Genomic DNA, 23,720 nt, shown 5'->3' with positions numbered 1-23,720 from the left:
CTGTGGAATGCCTTGCCGCTTTATATTAGGCAGGCCCCCTCACTGTCTACTTCTAAGTCTTATTTGAAGACCTACTTGTATTCATTGGCGTTTGACCAGGAATGAGACTCTGTTTGTAGTGTTAGTGTCTAAATTATTGTTTAGAGCTTTTTATGTGTTGTTTTTTATATTTGTGTGATATGTTAAGTGCTTTGGTCAGCTGTGCTGTGGTAAAGCGCTATATAAATAAAGTTGAGTTGAATTGAGTTGAGTTTCAACCCAGAGCAGGATGGCAAACCACATCAGTGCTCTCTGCTTTGGTTTCATCCTTCAGGATTTGTTTTTGGTCATGAACAGTTGAAGAAATGACCACTAGGCCGGAGAGATGTCACTGTTGTCACATCAACCCCTTTATCCTGCTCTATGACTGGCAGCTGTCTGACTGTGTGGAGCTCTCAGGGTCATGATGTCAAGACAGGGGTCAGGTGAGACTCTGCAGGATGCAACAGTTGGCTTATGGTGAACATGCAGAATACAAAAGTATGACAGATGTCTTTTAGAAAATATTATCAGGGTACTAAGGGCTAGAACATAAAAAGGCAGGCATATGCATGTGAAAGAGTTTACTACAGTCTGGAAAAATTATCTTGAAGAAAAGGAGATTTCAGCACAACACCAAGGTGGAAGACTAACAGGTCAAATATAGGCTAACACCAGTGCCATAGCATGAACATCTTAGCGACAAGTATGCAGCCTCAGTGGACCCTGTTCTTCTTTTAACACATGCATGTCCTGGCTGTACAAAGAACTGAATCAAGTAAACACAAGTATCTGCAGTAGATAGGCTAAATAACAGTGTTTAAGAGGCATAAGAAAGTCTGCACAAACTAAAATCTCAGCATATTTCAGCCTCTTTTCTCAATGTAATTACCGCATAAAAGTTTCTACAACATTTTACACTCAGTAGTCAGTTCATTAGAAACACCAAGCTCAGACTAAGTTTTTTTTTCTGGCCAACAGCCCAGAGATATAAAGTTTGGGCCTACTATAATGTTAAAGCCCAAAAGAAGCAGTAAATTCTCACATTTCTGTGGGAACGACAAGATCTATAGCATTTTTGAGTAAAACGACTTAAACCAATAATTTGTCATAAAAATAGTTACCAATTATTTTTCTGTTGATTAAGTAATCAGTAAATTCAGTAAATTATTTTAAGCGATTGCAAGTCACTAAACCACTGTTCCCAACCATATCCCTTAATTGGAACTAAGGTAAAGCAGCCCCAAAACAAAAGTACACAAGACAGAGTATGCAGACCAGGCTGTCCACATACTTTTGACCATATAGGGTAATAATCATACAATAACCAACCAACAAAACTGTGTAACCAAAATGACAACATTAAACATCAGGTTTTGGTGTCAGAACAATAAAAACACGAGCTTCTTTCCATTCTCCACCAAACTTCAGCCATTAATATGTCAATTTAAGAATGAGGTCAGGGCCGATATTACTGATCTGTCCCCAGTCTGATTCCTCACCGTATTAGCAGGTTTAGCACTCAGTCATGCTGCAGTTATGAATGAGTTCATTGTTTTCCGTGGGAAGGATCATCCTTATGCAGATACAAGGGGATCATTTACAACTCCCTGCTTTTAATTTACCTACATGTAAAACAGGTTGAAAAGAAAATACTGGTCAAAACACAATTACCTGAGAGTTTGGCTCAAAAGAGCCTTAAATGATCAATGAATGGATCATTTTCTTGTCTCTGTCTTTTAAAAGAAGTTGGGATTCAGCCAGCTGTTATTGCACAAGGCTATTGAACCCATAGATTGAGCGCCTTCAATCAAGCGACGATTTGCATCTGCTAATTTGTTTTTGTTTGCTCTCTCTGGCACTTCCTCCTCTCCCACAAGACAGCATCAATTGTCTGAGAGTGAAAGGGGCACCCAGGCATTTTTTAGACAGACAGAGATTAGGGATATTATGTGAAACAATGATCGTTTTTAAACTTTAGAAGATGTCTTTTGTTGTAAAAGCTCATTTTACCTGTAATTATTTTTTCAAAGGGCTCACTCTTAATATTTTTTAAACATATACTCATCTCCTTTGTCCACCATTTCTCTTGGCATTTACTCCATAAGTACAAAATTAGAGCTAACAAAACAAAAACTGAATGATGTACTCCATATTTTGTATATGTCTTCCCATAAGCTCTGGGCAGGACCGGAGGATGCGACTGATGAGCTGTTCCACAGTCAGGAGTCCCTGATGAAAGTTTGACCTGCTGGACAGGAAATATGAAACAAACAATATTTTTTAGGAGAACATGTTTATGAGACAACTATCTACTGTAAATGCAAAGTTCAAATGCATAGTCTGTCTTATTCTCTTTACCCTTCTTTAACTTTCTGCAGTTTCAGAAATTACGAACAGCACATGAATCCATCATACACAGCATCTTCATGTCAAGAGCTCAGTGTTCAGTGTTTGAGCTAAGGGTTACAGACGTGTCACTGCACCAGACCGCCCACAACGTTAGCATGCTGATACTTTTTAATGAGCACAAAACACAAGGTACAGCTGAGGTATATGTGTTAGACAGTTTGGAAGATATTAAGTTGTAGTAAAAGGAGCAAAAGCAGCAATACAACAATACTAAAGTAGAGGCCTGTTATCAAAAAATGTCCTTACATGTCAAAGGTAAAAGTAGTTGTTCTGCAAAAAAGGGCCCCTGTGACTGAAATATTGTTATATATTAGAATATTAGATTACTGATGCATCTTACCATTGTAGCTGCTGGAGGTGAAGCTTATAGTCAGGTTGTGTAGTCCTGCGGGTCCCAAATTACGGCTCAGATCCCTCCAGGAGGTCACAAGACAAATCTATGGGGTCATGAGATTAATAGGAGAGGAAAGGCATGAAGATAAAGTTCTGCTATAATCACTCTGGTACTTTGTTTACTCTTTTCTTGTGAATTTTTTCAGACCCCACATGATAAAATGAAACCAGAGGCTTAGAGGAGAAATGCTGGAACTTATACAAGTCACACAACTGAAACATAACAATGCATAGCTGAAAAAAACTTAGAAAAAAATCAACTGGACTAGATTTCTAGCTTGAAGACATTTCACCTCTCATCCAAGAGGCTTCATCAGTTCTGACTGACTGGTGTTGAGCCGGAGATATTTATCCCCCTCTGTGGTGTTTCAGTCCTTTGAAGGCCAACAATGAGTCGTTATAGCCCAGTATTGATTGACAGTCGTTACCTGTCTTTGACTCTCACCCTCAAGTTTTTTTTTCAGCTTACTATGACCTGGATGACTGAGAATCTGCACAGACATAACAATGTATAATAATTTATAAGATGATCATGGTTTATATGTAAAATCTTAATCTTAAAAGTAGCCACAGTTGTCAAATAAATAAAATGAAGCTAAGAGTGCAATTTCACAAATGTAAAGGAGTGTGAATTATCCAGGAAATTATCTGGAAATAAACTGGAATTACCAGACCTGTGGGATAACATGTTACCTACTTATTTTTTTATTCAAACCATCAACATCAGAACAGATACAGTGAGTAGTTTAATTTCAGATTGACACTGGTCCTTTATAATCCACCAGCCAGAAACAGCAGAAATTAAAGTTTGGTGTGTCACACACACCAAACTGCACCAAATTGCAATTTGTTGCACCAGGTGAGAAGCAATGCCTAAAAAATCGTGCATTTTGACTGGACAGTGAAGCGCGCCTGCGGCGAATGTTCTGTCCAGGCTGGTGAAGGTCATCGTGCCTGGGAGGAGGGCTGAACAACACCAGGATTATCCCGATGCTCCACCCTGCACACTAACACAAATCTAATCTGACTCTCTCCTCAGGCACTCTGTGCTTTTTACACCACCCTGAAATTGCTTTGTCCAGGAGTCCTCCTGGTGTCAGACTTACCAGAAGCTAAAGCAAAGACAAACCTAAACACATGAAAGGTTGCAAATATCTGAAAGTGTAGAACTCTGGAGCTGGAAACATCCTCAAGCAGCAGACAGCCATGCCAGTTTATTACAGTTTCCACTGCTCTCGGCTAGTTGATTTTAATTAGAGGTTGACAAAACACAGTAAAAGTGACTAAAATATGAACTGCAACAAAGTTTTGATTTTATGCCTGGTGCCTTTTAGCCTCCATTAGTGCTTCCCCAAAAGTCCACTGGCCTGTTGATTATGAAGCTGTGGACCGTGATGCATCCTGCCTTTGCTGAATCCGGCAGCTCTGTCCCACATCAGTGTTTTTGTGTCATAATGCAGCCATGAGGACTTGTTGCGATTATGGACATGGCCTCTTTCTGCAAGTGACACACAGACTCAGACCCAGATGGCGTCTGGTAGGGCAGGAGGCTGAGAAGTGTCAGAAATCACACAGGGTTATTGTTTAATTTTATAAACATGAATCAAACATAAGTATCACCCAGTGCTGTTGTGCTGTGGGGCTTGTTCAGCGCTGGGGGAAGGGAAGGAAGGACAGATGGACACACGGTCCCTGTTTACCTTGTCCTCCTCCTCATCCCCTCCTCCTCTCACAGACTAATCTGGCCGAGTACGACAGGGGGAGGACGGCGGGGGGAGGACACTGGGCATTTGGCAGCAGCTCTCCCTTTTCTGGCAGCACCCAGCACAGCCGCAGAGCCAAAGCAACCAGGATATGGGCAAAAAACCAACTTGTTCCACTTTGAGGCTGGACTGAAAGCAGCTGAAGTGGCGCTTATGCTGAGGCTCTCAGATGCAGGAGACCAGCAGGAGGAGACGTTCTGCTGATCCAGCAGAGAGGACTGTGTGGACAACCTGTTGGTCTGTTTCCTCCTCATGTTTTCATTTTCTCACAGTCCTGTTAGGAGTTATGTCCTGGCCTCTGAGGATTTGAAGATGCCATCTTTGCAGGTGTGCTGAGAAAAGTCGCTTGTGCCGGATGTTCATGGCCAAATGTAGAGCAGTGGTGGCTGATGAAAAGCAGTTTAGAGACACAATGTCGGCCTCTCAGAGGATGAACCGCAGTGGTTTCTACAACTACTTCCTCAACATGGTGGCCTATCAGGTGAGAGCTGGGGAGCGGCAGCAACTGCAGCTAGAGTTTGGAGTTTTCAGGGTTAGTTTAGTGTCAGATTAGTATTGATTTTAAGACAAAAGCAGATTTTTAGTCATTTTCTGGAGCTGAATGAATTAATAATAATACTGGTAGAGGGAACTGATTACTTGAAATGCCTCTGAAATAGCGTGAGATTTGTCTTATCAAGATGTCCATTTAGTGGTGGAAGACATAGTCACATATCTTATGTATTAGCATTACATGTCCTGCTACTGAAGTAAGTATATGTTGTGCAGAACGGTCTCTTTCAGTGTTAAATTACTGGATTATTATTACTAATGAAACAGCATTTTCATATCATAGCTTTGAAGTGAAGCTATTTTGTAACAATTTGCAATGTTGGGAAGTTAAATTGTGATGAATCATCTTTTATAAACTTATTATACTTGGATGTAAAACAGCAATGCACAAGTTTTTGTTTTTTTCAGCTGGAAGTTAGTCCAGCTGTACAGCAATAACATGGTGTGTTTGGCCTACATAGCTTTTCAGATTTTGCAGTACTTGGATGATAGAAATCAAAATTAGAATCAGAAACTTTATCCACCAAGTACATGCAGCTGTAATAGATGTAGTTAATGTAAAATAAAATAATATAAGTGATGTAAAACAATACTGACTATATAAAAATTTATGAAGATGATATGTTGAATCTAAACATAAAACCAAAATGAAAGTAATAATTACTTTAAAAATTTTATTCTGTAATGCCTGATGGAAGGAACAAATTTTATTTAAGTTCCAAAAATAAATCCCCTGTAACTTTTTACGAATGCATGTGCGCCTCCGCCAAGGCACAACATCTGCTCACGCAAATGGGCCCATTGTAAAAAATATAACAATATAACATGTGTCCTAAAATCAGATCCGGATCATCTTTGATCCACTGTGCATCTTACCTGAACATCTTAGGGTTCTATCTTTGTTTTACGTTTAAGTTATGGCAGAAAATATGCGGTTAATTGGGTTTTCAATGTTAACTTTAAATGTCCGTCAGATTGAGAATCATTGCCACCCTACGTGTGTGTCAAATTTCTAATGATTTTGATAACTTTTGATAGAGATATGAACATTTTAAATTTTGCTGCATGTTAAAGATTGGAATTTTCGCGATTTTTTTTTTCATTATTTTTTGTGACCTTAACCTTTGACCCTTTTCAGCCAAACTCTAATCACTTCTAGGGTTGGTCCTTATTATTTATCCAGGAGTGAGTTTTGTTTTGCATCCTCTTTTATGTCACTAATTCTCACATGTTAGAACTGAGGTTTCCACTGCTACGTTCATCTTATAGTGACCCTGAAAATGCAGATAACCCCCAGACTGTAATCTGCTGAGCTTGCTGAAGTATCAGACGTTATGGACCTACGTCCAGTTGTCCCCAAATGAAACATGAGCTATACCGACACATCCATTAAACTTTCAGAGAATTGGTGGAAATGTCCGTGGAACCTCCTTTGACAGCAACATTCAGGAGGCGTTTTGGGCCATTCTTTCTACAGAGCAGCTCAGCCACATTGCCTGGTGTGAACTCTCTCTGAGCTTATTCTTCTTTGGCCTAAGGTCTGGGCTCTGAATGAACCACTCCACAAGGTATATTTACTTCCATGTTCAGGGTCATTGTCCTGCATCACCAGCTCCTACTGAACTTCAGCTGGTGGACAGCCACCCTGACATTATCCTGGAAGATACCTTCATAACCCTGGGAATTCTTTTTTCCCTTGGTGATGGCAGCTATCCTGGTCCAGAGCAAGGCAGCCCTGTGTTATGATGCTCCCTCCATCGTACTTCACTGTTGGGCTGATGTTTTTGTGCTGGTGTGCAGTTTCCTTTTCCCTGTTCTTCCAAAACAGTTCAGTCTTGATTTCGTCAGTCCACGGAGCTTTTTCCCAGCAGTGCTCTGGAGAGTCAGTCTGGAGAGTTACTTCCTTTGGCAAACTTCAGGTGTGCAGTGATGGGTTTTCTGAGAGTAGCAGTAGACTCCTGAACTGAGATGTTAACCATCTCCTAGGAGTTCCTTTCAGCCTTTAGCTGTTACTCTAGGCTTCTTTTCAATATGTCCTCCAAACGAATCAACTTTTACACTTTGTCCTTAGTGCGTTGCGTTTGCTCGTATGTTTGGATGCTGAGCTGCTGCCGTCCTCTCCTCCTCAGATATGCTGCTGCTGTGGACCGGCTCCCTGCTCGCTCTGCTGTGCCTTCTGTCCTCCGACCAAATCTTCCACTAGCACAAGGGTGATGTACACTCTCTTCCACATCATGAGCTGCACCGTCTCCTGCCTCATGCTGTCCCGCACCATCTCAGAGCTCGTCAGGGAAAAAGTAAGTATTAGATCTTTTTCTCCGTGCCATATTTAGTGCAGAGCAGCAGGCTAGTATCTATTCATTTCTTCTCATTTGACACACACTTGTGCATGAGGAGCTGTGACTACATGTTGAGACTGATGGTGATTGTGGAAACAGGACAGTCAGAATAGTCACTGACCCTGTGAAGCTGCTAGGAGATGAGTTAACAAAACCTTACCACAAATCAAAGAAACAGACTGAAATATAAAGCTAGCAGCCACTAATCTCTCACTAGACAATTGCAACTTGCTATGAAAACACACAATTAAAAAGCAGAAAATGAGTTCAGCTCTTTAATCCTCTTTTACTCCAAGACTGGGATTGGCTGCAGGGTCACAGATATGCCAGCCAGCAGAACTGAAAGAATGTTAAACAGCTCAGACACAGTTAATAGTAAAGATAGAAAATCCTACTCTATACCGTCATCAGTCATTGGCTTTACATAACTACTGTATGAATCAGGAAGCATTATGCATAATTGCCAGTATGAATTTGTGTTTATGTGTTTCAGGTGCCTTTTTTCAACATGGTGTGTGACCAGGCGCATGGTGGGGGCCACTGTGAGATGCTGGTCGGCTACTCAGCGGTCTACAGAGTCTGCTTTGGCACTTCCTGTTTCTACTTGATGATGGCGATGTTCCTCATAGACGTGAAGTCCAGTCAGGACTCCAGAGCGCTCATACACAACGGGTCAGTGCTGCAGAGTTTACAGGTTTATTCTGAACCAAGTCTGTGGCCAATCAACCGAATGCCTTTTGGTAAACATGAAAATGATGTGGATTATGGATGTAATTACTGAAACTGCCAGAACTAGATAAATTAATTATCTGGAGGGGGAAAAAACAGTTTGTTGGTTTTTCACAGATGTAAAAAAAAGAAAAAAAGATCATGAATGCTTCACTTCTTCTATTTTAGATTTTCAAATCCAGGATGTTTGATATTTTATGTGCACATGAGCTCAGCGCAGTGTTCAAAGATGAAACAAGGCATTAAATAGCACAATCCATTGTGAATAGAAACAACTGTCTGTCATCACAAATTTGCAGTTTTTTTATTGATCTTTTAGACAGTCAGACAATCAGAAAGAAAGAACTGATCACCTCCTTCCTCCATCTTTGCAATGTCAAAATCCCAAATATACCACAAGAATAATTAACAGCAAATCTAGAGAAAACAGTATTTGCTCACATTTACTCCTGCAGCACAAACAATACATCTGTAAAGGAAAAAGAAATTCTCTGCGAAGTTACAACTAAGATACAAAGACCTTATGGACCTGGACCTGAGCTCGGTTTCCACACCTCTGTAGTGAACTCTATTGAGTTGCCTCAGCAGTCTGCTCACCTGACCTGGCCTCCTGGGCTATTTAAAGCTTTGTTGTTGTAGCTCGGATTAGGACTGAACAGGTTCAGCTACAGCTCTTATCAGTGCTGCACTTAAAGGGTTCAGAACCTGTGGCAAAGGTTCCAGCTATGAGCTCTGGGGATGGAGGCGGGGTGGGGGTGTCTGGGAGTGACCCTGCTGAAACCTTGGAGACCAGAGAGAGTCACATGGGCATAGACACTGTTTGAAGGGAGGTTTGAATAAAATCTGCTGTCATGTGCAAACTGTACACCACTGATCATTTTGTGGGTTTGGATCTCCAACTGTTTCAAAGCCCTGTAGAAGGTGACAGGAGACAATAGAATGTTCCATGGCTAAAATCAAAGGAAATAAACAGACACTGTTTACCCCCCTACTCTTCTAATTTTAAATAAATTTACTAAACAGATTCTTAACACATGTAGATTGATGGATAGAAATGGCAATTTGATCCATTCAGAATGTAAATCTACAACACAATAGTCACTGAAGCCACTGTACTTACAGTTAAATCATTGTTAGAAGCAGGAATTTGGCAAAGGTCCGAGGTCCCATATTTACTCACTTTCAAACAGAACAGTCAATAAAGACATAGGCCCTTTAGAAACCTGACAGAAACATACAGTGGTTACAGAGAGTGGGCTGCAGCACCACTGACCTGATACTGTAAATTACAGTGCATGTGGCAGTGTGTACGGCAACATTGCTTTTTTTACACGGCTCTTTCACTCCACACTTATCCATAGTTAATTATATATATTAAAGAACATACCAGTGTGTTTGCAAGTTTTAGCTCCTTACTTTGCATTTTTGCTATTTCCAGTCACAGTTATAACTGGCCTGAGGTGTCTGATCCATCACAGTGAACAAGTGTGCGATCACCTTTGTCAAGCTAACATTGTTTATATGCAGCTACCTTACTTCAAAATAGTAACTGACCACATTTAATGCAGAGTGCATTCAATTTATACCTTATAAAAATGAATGTGTAGGATCAATGCATTCAAACTTTTTACACAGTGCAAAATAGAAATATAAAAAGTATGTGATTTGTAGAAAATGCACTTTCCAAAAACAAGTTTGTCACATGCAGGGAAAAGCAGTCTCAGTAAAACAAAGCACAGGAACCATGCAGAGCTTTTAGAGAACTACAGTACATATTGTTCACACAGTGTATCGTAGGCTTCAGTTAATGTTTAGCCTTCAAAAACCTTCTCTCTGTCTCTCATTTAGCTTCTGGTTCTTGAAGTTCATCACCCTGCTCGGGATGTGCACCGCTGCCTTCTTCATCCCTACAGAGTCCTTCCTGCATGGTGAGCAGCTCAGTTTTTTATCTGTCTGAAAATGACTTCTCACTGCGAATGAATGAAATAGGGGAGATGCTGCACCTCTCTGTGACTCCTGCTGGAGGGCAGCAGAGGTCTGCTTCAGGTCAGCTCACGGCTGTGAGTGACTGAATCATAAATCTCTGAAGCTTCATTTCATTTGTTTGGGAACAATAAATCTGATATCAGAGCTGATTTATGAATTGCAGCTCACTCTCTTTCTCTGCCTGCCTTTCTATATCAGTTCCCTGACATAAATCAATGTTGCATCTTTCTCTCCTAGCTTGGCATTATGTTGGTGTGGTGGGAGGATTTGCCTTCATTCTCATTCAGCTCATCCTCATTACAGCTTTTGCACACACCTGGAACAAGAACTGGTGAGTGAGAAGGTCAAATTATATCAGAGTGTGTGTAGGTTTTATATTGTCATAGTATCACTGTGCATCCATTATCCTGTGGAGGGTTGGACAGAAGACAGACAACCACTCACATTCTAAAGGTGTCTTTAGAGTCACCAGCCAACCTAACCTGCAGGTCCGTGGAGTGTGGGAGAGAACATGTAAACACACACAGAAAGGCCCCGATTTGAACCTGGAACCTTTTTGCTGTGAGGCAACAGTGCTAACCACTGCACCACCAGTACAGTTCATAAAATCCCATAAACCACTGGAGAAGCCCTGTTGGCCGTCATCTCTCTATTGTGCATTCGCAAACAAAGGCTAAAAACAACAACAAAAAAGCCATTCTAATTAATTTATAAAACTGAATTTGTTTACCTGAAAGAGAAATGCATCATCACAAAACTAAAATCATAAGTTGTCATTTTGGAGTCCCATGGTTTTCACAGAACAGCAATGTGTTATTTAAGCAGCATCTTACACACACACACACACACACTCAAACTGCAGCCTGGGTCACATCTGGAGTCTCTGTTTCACACTGGTTATGACGTATCCACCTTCAGTCCAGCGGAGCTGTGTAAATCACACCGACCAGCTTCACTAACATCTGTCCCAAAGACAGTTCAACTTTTTCCACTGGCTCTCACTTTGGTTGCTCGGACGCAGTTTGGTAGCTGAAATCTGTTCTACAGTGAACCTTTTCTGCACTTTTCAAATTTTAATGTCCATTCATTTCAGAACCAGTTGAGGATTTATAGCAAATGGTGGCAGAAAGGAAACTCAAAGAATCTGAGCAGCAATTATTAAAGTAACTGCTGAATAATTTTCTGCTGTGATTAGTCGACTGATTGTTTAAATGTTTTCTATAAAGTCAATAATACCAAAGACCTAACACGCAGGGAGGAGGCTGGGATGGCAGCTGGGGCGTCGGCATGACAGTATCAGCAGAACTGTGCCAAGGTGAATGGCCTCACTGCACACCTGCAGGGATATGACTGGATGTTACTGGTCAGCTGGTAGTCGTACATCTGATAAACGGCAGTATGACTTCATACACTCAGGTGCCAGTTTATTAGGAACAGTTGTCTCAAACTGAATCAGCCTAATCCAAGCGTGCTGCAATAAATCCTCCTTCTTGAAGGTAATCATATTCAGTTTGTGTTCACACATGTGAATCAACAGGTGTTCCTAATAAACTGACAACTCAGTGAATGCTTCATTGTTTGCTGCTAATTTTCTGCTTTATTTCTCTTTTTCTTTCCTACTGGTTTGTTTTCCCACTTCTTTCTTACATTAGCATGTTTGCTAGGGTTTTCCCTCTGTGTCTTTCCTGTCGTGTCCTCATTCATTTAGCCAACCGGTTCCCTGACAGCCAGCTTGTGCCAGATGTTATTTACTGTCCAGCTGTTGCCATTGTGCCGTCAGTCTCTGAACTCTGCAGAGCTGTAACTAAGAGGATCTATTCATTCAGGAGCTTTCCCAAGGCAAAGACAACTAAAAATAGTCGTATTCCTGTTATAGTGGTCTGGATTTTTTATCCACCTCCCCCTGAAACCAGACCATCTCTCTCTCTCTTCTGGGTTTGCGGGTCACAAGATTACCCCACAAAAGCCCTAGTTAGCACAAGCTTCTGCACCACCCCGTCACAGAAAAACTCCAATAAATGGCTTATTTTTTCCTATAACTCCTCAGCATCCACATTCAGTACTCTTTATTTATTATAGTGTTTTACAGTGCAAGTTGAGATCACTGACAATGAAAAACACACTGGACTTCTACCCTCGACCTACGCTGCAGAAGCACCTGGAATTTGGTGCATAAGCTGGATTTGATGTGAAATGTCTGAATCACTTCTGACCACAAAAGATTCAACCCACTGACTCTGAGATGAATTTTGCACTATAAATAACTCGTAACTTGACTTGTGGCCTAAAACTGTGACTAAATTAATTTAGAGCAATTTTTTGCAATGCCAAACAAAACATATAAGATTATTCTAAACCTCTGTGTGACACATGCAGCATCCAGGTAGAGCGAGGCTGAAACTCTCTGTGTTGCTGGCAGGTTGACCGGAGCAGCAGAAAACAAGCGCTGGTACCTGGCAGTGACGTGCGCCACCCTCTTCTTCTACACCATCGCCACCATGGCCTTCGCCTTCATGTACAAGTACTACACACACCCCATCGCCTGCCACTTCAACAAAGCCCTGCTGTGGATCAACCTGGGACTGTGCGGCCTCATGTCCTTCATTGCCGTCACACCATGTGTGAAACAGAGTGAGTTGATGAAACACACTTGCACGTCTGTCATCAATTCTCAGCAGTGACATTTCACTTATCTCATGCAAACATCCCTCTGTGGAAACCAGCACTGCTGCAGATAATAATTAGATGTAAGATAATATTATCAGTTTAAAATCCAAACGTTGTTTGCACATGTCCTGGTTTTATCATCGAGACATACAGCTGCTCACACGAGTGAGAAGTAACCAAGTACAAATGAAGGTACTGGCACTTTTCCCCCATTTTGTGAGAATTTATACAATTTTCCTAGATTATAATTCAGAGGGAAACTTTTTAACCCACCACAATGATCTGATGGATGAAAATAGTTTTTATATTTTACACATTATGGTTTTGCATTTATATACTGTTCATATCCGTTTCACAAATCTGCAAAAAAATCATATATATGCAAATGTAAATTCAAGGAACAAAAAATAATGGGACTTTACCATGTCATTACAACCTGCTGTTTGCAGTTTCAGTTTACCTTTATTAGAGCGTGTTTATCAGTTTAGAATAACAAAATAAACTGCTGATAAATTACTGAGTTCTGACTAAATATAGAGACCCTGATTAACACAGCAATAACTTAACACTTAAAGAAACAGCTCTTCTGTTACAATTTGTGTCACTATCAGCACTTTAAACACGAGTACTTTTTATGATTAATACTGTTTTTGAGTAAGAGATGTTAATACTTCCTGCCACCGTCTGCTGTTTGTGTGTGTTTTGGGCATGGATGGATTAGTGAACAGGCCTCCTGGGCACAGGCCCAGGGGCCCGAGATGTCGGGGGGCCCCTGTGTATGAAATGATAGTTAACACTTGTTGAAAAGTCAGTCAACAACAAATAAACACAAAATTACTAAAAATAGATATAAAACAGTCGCAATGAGATGCAAAACAACAACAAAACAACAGAAAGTCACAAAACAAGTGGCCACAACTAAATATAAAATGATTAAACTGAGACAAAATGACCACAAAGACACAAAACAACAAAGTAAAACAACCATGACTACAGACACAAAACTCTATTTCAGTCTGGGAGTCTTGCTTCTACTTGTGGGGGTGGGGAGCCTTGCACATGTCTGGGCCCAAGGGCCCGTGGTTTTGGGGGGCAGGACAGTTTCTGACCCTGACCCTGTGTCTCTGCAGAGCAGCCTCGCTCAGGACTCCTCCAGGCCTCCATCATCAGCTGTTACGTCATGTACCTCACTTTCTCTGCTCTGTCCAGCCGCCCGCCAGAGAAAGGTATGTTAACCAGCCAGACCCAGTACAGTATTGTGTGTCTGTCCTGTGTAAACACTGAACCCTTTAGCATGAAGCCAAATACTGCGGAGGATTATTCAAGGCTCTTCTCTGTATGTTGATTAAACTTGAAACATATGGTACAGGCAATTGGAGAAAGAAGCGCTCATACTGTACCTGCATTCCACCTCCCATGCATTCCTCTTTGTGCAGGAGTCTTGTCCATAACAACAGCTTTTTGAGAGCATGACTCTTCATAGACAGTGTGGAATAGAGGAGTTATTACAGTGATTGGCTACTTTCAGTTTGTTTGTGAATGTGGGAATACTGGATTAGATGAAACAAAAGCTTACTCTTTTATTTCATCACAAGATAAAATCCTAATGTAAGCTTTATCAGAGTTTGTTTGGTTAAACCTCATCATTCCTACTGAGACAATACTGAAAAGCTCCAACCACACATGTATAGTAAAATCACCCATAACTTGCCTTTACTTTTCCATAATGACTCAGCTGCTGGCGCCAGGTAAAACAAAGAACCTCTACGTGACTGAGGCATCAGCGCAGTGGCGTGTCAGAGGGCTCTTGTCTGGGATTTACACCTATAACTGGCACACATGTAAACATAGATGTACACACTCATGCACACAGATAATCTGGGATGAAATGTGCTCCGACATGCTGTCTGCTGGGCTGGTGGCCTGTGGTGGGGGCACACTGAAGGATATTTGTTTCACATTCCTCGTGGATCCATTGACAACATAATAACAGGAGCACAGTCTGGCAGCATCATTACATGTGCTCTGACACAGCTCGCTTTGTTGAACAGATTAAGTGCATTACATTCTTCAGCCCTGCCAGTTAACTAACAATCTGTTTATACAACTGAGGAAAGGTCGGGTAGAATAAGAGGTTAAAGGGAAAAACACACAGCAAATGAATTCTAAAGTGCCCCCTAATTCATTGTTTGTTGGACAATTTTTCAGTCCTTTTTCCAATGCAGAAAACTTGAACAAAATGCTGCACCAACATACTGTATGGCTAAATAAAGTCCTCCTCTGTGGCACCTTGTCTGACCCTCCTCAGAGCTCTGCAGCTGAAGCATGTTTATTAATGAACTAGAAAACGACCTTTTGGAACATGATCATGCTGCAAGAATTTCACTTTAACTCCCATTAAAGCCTTTGAAGATCTGGCATCACTGCTGCACACTCTAATCTCAGCAACAGAATAAACCAACACTGTTGGCTAGAAGTGGCTATGAGAGCATCAGGCAGTGCAGTGTGAAACACTGTGCAGGATGGCAGCTGCAGTCAACTTGGATTCACAGCAGCTTCAGGACATGGCTACAAATCTAGCTAGTTTCTGTTTTTGACCAGTGTGCAAGGGATGGAAACAGCCACCTGTGCTAAAGACAAACTGAAATATTTTTGCACATTTTGGCAAAAACATGCAACATACCAAAAACAGAGAAACAGAAGAAGTGTGTTGCAGGATCCTTTTTTGCCATGAAACCAGGAGTAGGTGGTTTCAGTAAGGATGCAGACTGACTTCAGCTGTGGTTTATAACAAACCAGCACCATGGCAGTGGTGGGCTCAGACTGGACAGTCACCACTGTCTCTATACAGGAAAGTGACAAAGGTTTTAGGGCAAGTATACACGTTTGTTGATGTTTGAGACTTTGGTGAAGATCAGATCACATTTCATGACCAATTTATGCAGAAAACTGTAAACAGTGCCATTAGTTTTTCTTGTCACTAGTGTTTTCTCCTGCTCTGTAATATTAGAAAATGACCAGTTGAATAAAGGTATTCAACTGAGCTGTATTTCATGGTTTCTTTTGTGTACAACATCTGCTAGAACAGAGGCGTGTTATAGGTGTGTGTGTGTGTGTGTGTGTACAGTATATATACTGTATGAGTGTGTACAGTAGGTGTGTGAGAGTCCTGGGGCAGTGCAGGACATTGTAGCAACTTGTTGAGCAAATATGCACTCTGAATCTGTTACAGAAACACCTTTTCAACACAGACTGTGAACCGCACACAGACACACAACACAAGGCTCCATATTATTTAATGCCCACCTCCTGTTGCCTGGTTTCCAGCCTCAGCTGCTCTGGTTCAGGGGCTCTTCACCTCCCATGGTAACATGATGTGTCTGTGTGGTCTGTGGGTGTTAGACAATGAAACCCCACTTTGTTAAGTCTTCTTAGGTCTTTGTTTGCATGTCCCCAGGAGCCACACCATTATTCTTATGACCTCACTATGACAGAGTCATGTTTCCAACACTTCAGAGGACATGACAGTCACCTCCTGGAGACTGAGCCCGACACATAACCACTACACCTCCAACCCCTAAAACCCCAATGTACAACGTATGATTTCTTTTATGGGGACTGACTTTTTGTCCCCTAAAAGAGCCCCCCCCCAACACACAGTTATCTTTCTATAGTAGTGAGGACACTAACTGACATATTCTATCCCTACCCTTAACCATCACAGCCAAGCATCTAACCCTAACGTAACCTAAACCTGACTCTACAGCCAAGTCATAGCCCTTTGAAGGTGCGAGGAGCGACCCAACTGTCCCCACTCACCTGGCTAAAAACCCAAACACACACCAAAGGTAATCCTTGTGTTTCTGAGAGGAAGAATTACTCTAGGGGGCACATGAAAAGACAACTCAAACTACAGGATAAATTCTCTCTCTCTCTCTCTCTCTGTCTCGATGATTCTTGACCCAAGTGTGTGTAGATGTGCGTGTGTGTTTTCACTGAGCTCCAGGTCTTTTTCCTTCCACAACAGTTCTCTCAGAACCATCTGAAATAAACCTCTGAAAATTGGCCTAAGGTCTCTGAGTATACTTGTGTTTCTGGGAGTTCCAGCTTGTGCACATGCACGTGCACATGCATGTGTGAACATACAATACATATTTTTAAATGCTCTGTGTTCACCTCAGAGAGTGTCCAGAGGGTGAGTGTGTAAGAGAGAGAGTTCCAGAAGTGCAACCAAAGCCTCTTTTACAAGAAAGAAAGTATTTCAGAGGAAATGAAATAAAGACCATCGAACATTTCCCTGGCAGAACTATGTGAACCTGCTGATAAACACGGAAACTGAATCTCAGATACTGTAACGTCCAGGGCAAGCTGGAGACAGGAAGAGCAAAAGTTTTAGACATGCCTCAGCTATTGCAGGGCCGCGATACTGCACTGTTTACCCATGTTTGCTGCTTCTCCAGAATCAGTTAAATATGTACACAGACTTATTTCAGACCAAACAGATGCTCTCTGCACCACAATAATAGGAACCATCTATTTATATACAGTAGGTTTGGATTGTTTTCTATTTCTATATTTTGTGTGGCCACTGTACCAAAGGCAAACCCCTTGTGTGTTCAACATACTTGGCCAACAGAGCAGATTCTGATTGTAAACTCTGTGCTGGCCCCACTTTTGGATTTGTCACTAACTGCCATTAATTATCATCCACAGAAGGACACTTGACATAAACCATTGGCAAACTGAGTGATGGTGTAATGAAGCTGACTGTGCTGTGTTCTTCTGTGGTTCAGTGGTGTACCAGGGCATGAACATGACCGTCTGTTACCCCAGTGTGGGACAAGACGGGATCCAGAAAGAAGGCAATGCTGTGGCCATCATCGGAGCTGCCATCATGTACTGCTGTGTCCTCTTTGCATGGTAAACACACTCTCTACAGAAAAGTTAAAACTATAAGGATATAATCCACAACATCCGCCTCAAACAATACAAACATTAGTGTTCCCTCTCTCATTACTCCAATGTCCCTGCAGTAATGAGGCCTCCTATCTGGCAGAGGTGTTTGGGCCATTTTGGATGATCAAGGTTTATCGCTATGAGTTCCAGAAAGCCACCTGCTGCTTCTGCTGCCCCGAGGAAGAGGAAGGTTTGTACTGATGCACTTAACGTTATACAACTGTCCTCTCAGAAGCACACATTCACTAACATTAACATTAAAATAGAAGTAAAAAAAACTAAGTTGCTGTTTTATTTTAATGTGACGAAAACAGGAAGCAGCATCAGTGTTCAGTTTCCTGCACTGCTTGGATTGTCACTGTTGATCTGTTTTTACTTTATGCTAACTTTACTTTGTCTGCACTGTTAATGGATTGTGTTTTTTCTAAAAGCATGATCAGGAGAAGCATCACTCACTGTAATGTCAGAAATCAAAAGGTTTTACACTGACCACACAAAAATGTACTGACTTTAATGTAACTGTTGAAATGTGCAGGTTTGCAGTAATCAGGCCCAGAAAATTTCAATTCTGGGGAACATCTGAGCTGATGTTGGACACACCATGACACTGACAGGCTGAGACTCCTGTCAGTCTAGCAAACCACATTTCACAAAATGAAAAAGCAATATAAATTTAGGCGTAGCATCTAGTAGCTCTATGTATCACTGTTGTATGTTGAAGGAAATGCATTGAACACATGTGTCAGAAACATTGTTTTGGTAAAAAGAACGCTGAACATGAACTATCATGTCCGCGGAAACAAAGAACAGTTCAGTGTTTTGTCCTTTTGGAAATTCTTGTTGTGTCTGTGGCAATTGTTCAACAAATGTACACATGAACGCAGCGCAGATGAGCATACACAACACGGACAGGCTTTACGCAGCTTAATACAACCATCATTCACAAGAATTTATTTACTGGAGGGTATGAAAGATCTCTGGGTTTGACTAGTCCACAACAGCAGCACCCTGTACTGTACCTTGGCCCTGATGGCAACAACTTGTATTCACCATGCACAGGTTGTGATACGCCCATAACGATCGCCTGGGCTTTCCTCGCCGCACAAATGGCAATCAACAAACACAGACAAACCAACAAACACTCAGAAATACCAAGCAGTAAAACAAAAAGTTTAAACACTCTCCAGAAATGAATGACAGAAAAGGATCAGTAACTGTCTCTCCACACCAAACCGCTGAAGGCTTTGCATGAAATATAATCACTGTAGCCCCTTCTTATAAACAAGTCCCGTGATAATTTTGCATTGTTAACTGTCACAATATATTTGTATTCATTTCAGCACAGTCCCCATTAACAGCTACTTGTCGGTGCCCTGTTCTTCTTGTTGCAGAATCAAAAATCAGAGCTGATCCAAACGCAGACACACAGACGGGTCACTTGGATAAAAATGGTGAACAGGCTTACCTCAAGCACATCCACAAAGACAAGGCAGGCAGGGTTGGTGACAGGGACACAGGTAATCCAGTCCAATACAAGGAAAAAACTGTCAAGATGAGCAGGTAAAAGGAACAGTCCCAAAACAAGCAGGAGATCCAAACAGACAGGCAAAAACAGGCTGAAAGATGCAGGCAAGGCTTGAAAGCTACAACTGGGAAGGAAAATGTGGAAACAGACCAGGAAGTGATTAGGGGAGCAGGTGGGTGGGGAACATCAGGTGACTGAGAATGGAGGGAAAATCCAGGGATGTCAGGACGCTGGATGGGGAATTTCCAGGAAGTAGCAGAGACCACAGTGTGGATGTAGATGCAGGCACAGGACTGGAGCAGGAACGGAGACATGAACATTACTTTGTCTTAAAACTTGGAAACTTCATATGACATCTTTAATAAAATGGAACCTATTTTTATTATTATGTATCTTTTGTTAATACCCATTGTTGCTGCAACCATGACATCCTGTGGAAAAGACAAACTTTTATCTGACCGTTCTTTGAGCCAGTCCAGAGGCTATCAGAGGAGGTGCAGCTTTAATGAGACAAACATTTTCTTGCAGTCTGTAGATCTCACATTTGTCCTGTGTGTATGTTCATACATACACACAGCAGAACTCAGGACAAGGGTATAAATTGTGTTAGGGGTTGGTAGGTTCCTACAGTAGAAAAGGCCTCTCTGCATCTGAATGTGGCAGGTTTGTGATGACTGCAATATACACAGTGGGTTTTCAGGACACATATGGATGAATGTGCTTATTCTCTACAGGGAGGAGTTACATTGAGTCTCACTATGAAATGTGTCTTTTCCAGCTGAAGAGGAGTTTGAGATTGATGATGAGATTAAAGGCTGTCAGAAGGTCATTCACAACGAGACCCAGAGATTGGCCTACAGCTACTTCTTCTTCCACTTTGTCTTCTTCTTGGCCTCGCTCTATGTCATGATGACCCTCACTAACTGGTTCAGGTTAGTCCAGGTTTGCATCTAGCACGTTTCACCTAAACACTGACCTAGTTCTCATTTATTGCATATAAAACTAAACAATGGCACTTTGTCACTTTCAGCTTAATTTAGAGAACATTGTGGTTTTTCTTTTCTACGGAGAAGCATACCAAAATGCTGGCACTAAACTGTGTCATCCTCCCCCAGCTATGAGTCAGCAGTGTTGGAGACCACCTTCACCCATGGCTGCTGGTCTACCTTCTGGGTGAAGATGTCATCCTGCTGGGCCTGTGTGATCCTGTACCTCTGGCTGCTGCTGGGCCCTCTGTGTAGCTGTCAGTCTGAAGCCAGACCTCGCCGCTCGCGTATAAAACGGCGTTCCGCATCGCCCTGCCATGTTTCTGTCAGCGTCTGACACAGCGCCCAGGCAGGAGGGAGGCGGACATGAACGGTGAAATGACTCTGAGCCTGCCTGCAGGGCCCTGCAGCTCACAGGGGTCAAAGACTCAGTGCTGTGAGGTCAGAGGCCTCGGTGCTCCGTTGACATGTGAAGAACAAAGGCTCGACTACAGTACATGAAATTAAACCACTAATGAGGACTTGACTGTGGTGCGAGTTGCCAAAGGGATAAGGAGTGAGCTCTCACCATGTGGAAATGACAGTGTCAGTAGATGCAAAGATGGAGACATTTATACAGTCCTACAGTTTAAATGTAGTATTTTATGGCAGTATTTAGACTTTTAATATTATAACAGAGGAATGTTAGATATTTGTTGTAATATTGATACAAAAGCAAATGTTCAAAGTTTTTAAAATGATGAACAAAACAATCTGTCCTGGAAAAGCAACGCCCTGTTTGTCATCTGATCTGAGACAGTCGATGGTTGAGCTCATGAACAGACCTTCCTCAGTGTCGGGGGGGCCGAGTCCAAACTGAGATCGGGTTGCTACATTTCAGTAGTTTACAAACAACAGCTCCATGGTAAAAATGTGAACAATAAACACAGACGTAAACTAAATATCTGAGGAAATCCTTTATGTACTTTTTTCAACCACAGGCGGCCTCTCTGTGATTTAATCTGTGGAATCACTGGAAGAACTGTTTCTATGTGAAATTTTTCTTAATACCTGCATCATCTTTTTTATTTTTATCAACCAAAACTCAAATAAAAATTCCAGTCTTCCAGTTTTTGTCAACTGAACTTCTGGGTTCTCATTTCACTCTCAAGTTCAGTAAATGAACTGTTATATTAGAAGCCTTAGAAAAAGTTCAGCATTTTGGCAAATACTCTGCATCTGAAGAGGAATGATTTTAGTACATGACTCCCTGCTAAACCACAACTTGTTGCTTGTCAATTCCTGTTTCTGTGCATATTATAAAGTGGAGATAGAGTGAGTTAATCTCTGCACTATACAGGTTTAGTTGGTGTTCTGTAGCTCTTGACACAGCCAGGCTGTGCCTCATCTCTGGTCTTCATGCTCTGGCCTATAGCTTCATAGTTCATGACATGACAGTAGTGTCAATCTACTCTCATCAAAAAAGCAAAGTGTATTGCTTAAAATGTCAAACTATTGCTTAAATCCAGTGTAAATGCTGCCAATTTTTACAAAACTTTAAATTGAAAACTGGTGCTGCAACCACAGGGAATGGAGAAGTCATGCTGCAATTACAGAATAATCGCTTGGACTTTATTTCACTTACTGCCAACAGTTACAATCCAGAAAACATACAGGCAGAACCAATGTAATTTCCTCCTTTCATTCAATAAGAACAGCAAGTGATGCAGCTTCGGGACTGGTTCTTTATTCTAACTCAAAGCCAAAGAGAGATTTGTTCATGTGTTAAAATAAAACCTGAAGTGTCACAGACCACAGGTTGTCTTTCAGTACTTTCTCTGCATCATTTCATAAGATTGATATGTGTTTGCTCAGCAACAGGAGGCGTAACAGAACAACCCAGAGGCAGCTAAACTGAAATGTACATATGATGTTCTTCAAAGTTCAACAGGAGATCTGTTTAATTTGGGCAAAAATACTTTGCATATGACTGACAATGAGGAACAGGTTTCTTTACAGTACATCATTCACTTCTAAACTTAATCATGTCTAAATAGAAAGTTGTGATTGTTTACATGATGCTTTTTGCATCTGTTACTCGATTTCGAACCAGGAGTGCTAAAAAAGGCATTTTCTATCTCATGCCTTCAGATGAGGTGGTCATGTCTAGAAGATGCTGAGGTGAACTGTGTTGTGAATCTGAAACCGCCCCCGCCCCCAACACGCTGATGTTGACGTGCACAAACTGAGCTGGGCATCTGCACTGACTAACAGAAGTACTGTGGCAGAAATATATGTATACAGTTATATCACCTGTACTTCTGAGTAGTGCTCCCTTTGTTTTAGATGTACAGCTGCTTTGTAAATACACAGTTTTCTTATAAATGCTGCTGTTCTGAGTCCCGTCTGTCAAAGCGTGTGCTACAGGTTGGAATTAACAATAAAAACCATTCAAACGTGTGCTCAGCTTTAACTCCTATTTAAGTTGCAGTGGTTGGATTTTGTGAGCATCTCTGTTAACTATATCTCAGAGACAGGTAGTGATTACCATCCACTTAGAAACTTTTTTGGTGCAAGAGGTTTGAGACAAAAAGTGACATTTCAGATGCATTACAAAAGGCACAGACGTTAGTCGACCGCAAACAATTACACTCAACTTATGCTTTGGTATATTTGTAGCTAATCAATGCCACACAATAAGATGCCCTATATTTCATATGAACATACTATAAACACGAATACACAGACAAATAAAACAAGAGTAACACAAGTACTCTGTTATGATTTTAGCTTAATTTTATATATAAATACATAGTGAAGCAATACATTGTTAGATATCTTTAGAGCTAAACAAAAAAATCCACCTTCAAAACTTTGGTGTGCGAGGTTCAGTATTTGTGTTTTTGGCAAATGTCTTTTTTATTTCTATTATTTTAATGTTTTCTGACATTTCTAAGATAAATGTACCTGAACATGTTGCATTTCACTACAGTGGACACAGCGTTCTGGAGGTACTGCAGATTTTCTTGATGAAAATTCCCACTTCAAAGCTTCCTTTAAAATTTTCCCCACTGTTCCTCAAAACACAAACTCTGGGGTTCATGCATAATGTAAAGATACTTCAGGTTTGTATTATGACCCCAAAGCCTCACAGTTTAATTCTGAGGGACTGACACCAAAACCAGACTTTCACTGTTAATACCAGGGAATATGTCCAGACACACACTGAATATGGAAAGTTTTCAGACTCTTTCAAATTTCCCGCATTTTGTTATGTTTCAGACTCATTTTTATAATGAATTCCATTCATTTTTTACTCATCAATCTACACACAGTTCTGCACAGTGATGAAGTGAAAACTGTTTTTTGGGGTGTTTTGAAAATGTATTAAAAATAAAACACTGAAATATCCCAT

General features: G+C 41.2%; 1 protein-coding gene and 1 long non-coding RNA gene across 6 annotated transcripts; one reads left to right on the top strand and one right to left on the bottom strand.

Annotated features, from left to right (window-relative positions):
• Positions 1–321: 321 nt before the first annotated feature.
• On the top strand, positions 322–23,581 carry serinc4 (serine incorporator 4). 5 transcript variants are annotated; one of them, XM_020589979.1, is made up of 14 exons: positions 322–464; positions 4,559–4,823; positions 4,914–5,067; positions 7,268–7,435; positions 7,971–8,149; positions 10,055–10,134; positions 10,430–10,523; positions 12,612–12,823; positions 13,990–14,085; positions 17,653–17,779; positions 17,893–18,005; positions 19,207–19,266; positions 20,119–20,272; positions 20,456–23,581. In XM_020589979.1, the coding sequence occupies exons 2-14, from the start codon at positions 4,756–4,758 to the stop codon at positions 20,661–20,663; spliced, it is 1,713 nt and encodes a 570-aa protein (XP_020445635.1). In that variant the 5' UTR covers positions 322–464; positions 4,559–4,755; the 3' UTR covers positions 20,664–23,581. The 5 variants fall into 5 exon arrangements, with proteins under 5 accessions (XP_020445635.1, XP_020445633.1, XP_020445636.1 ...); XM_020589977.1 differs by having other exon boundaries at positions 19,207–19,332; XM_020589980.1 differs by lacking the exon at positions 19,207–19,266.
• Positions 2,006–19,352, bottom strand: LOC109954566 (uncharacterized). Its single transcript, XR_002274146.1, has 3 exons — positions 19,281–19,352; positions 2,771–2,867; positions 2,006–2,266 (listed from the first exon to the last, which is right to left on the bottom strand). It is a non-coding gene; the product is annotated as an uncharacterized LOC109954566 (long non-coding RNA).
• Positions 23,582–23,720: the final 139 nt, after the last annotated feature.

The sequence above is a fragment of the Monopterus albus genome, unplaced genomic scaffold, assembly GCF_001952655.1.
Source record: "Monopterus albus unplaced genomic scaffold, M_albus_1.0 scaffold10.1, whole genome shotgun sequence".
In the NCBI taxonomy this organism is placed as follows: domain Eukaryota; kingdom Metazoa; phylum Chordata; class Actinopteri; order Synbranchiformes; family Synbranchidae; genus Monopterus; species Monopterus albus.
This window is presented reverse-complemented; position numbering and strand designations above follow the sequence as displayed.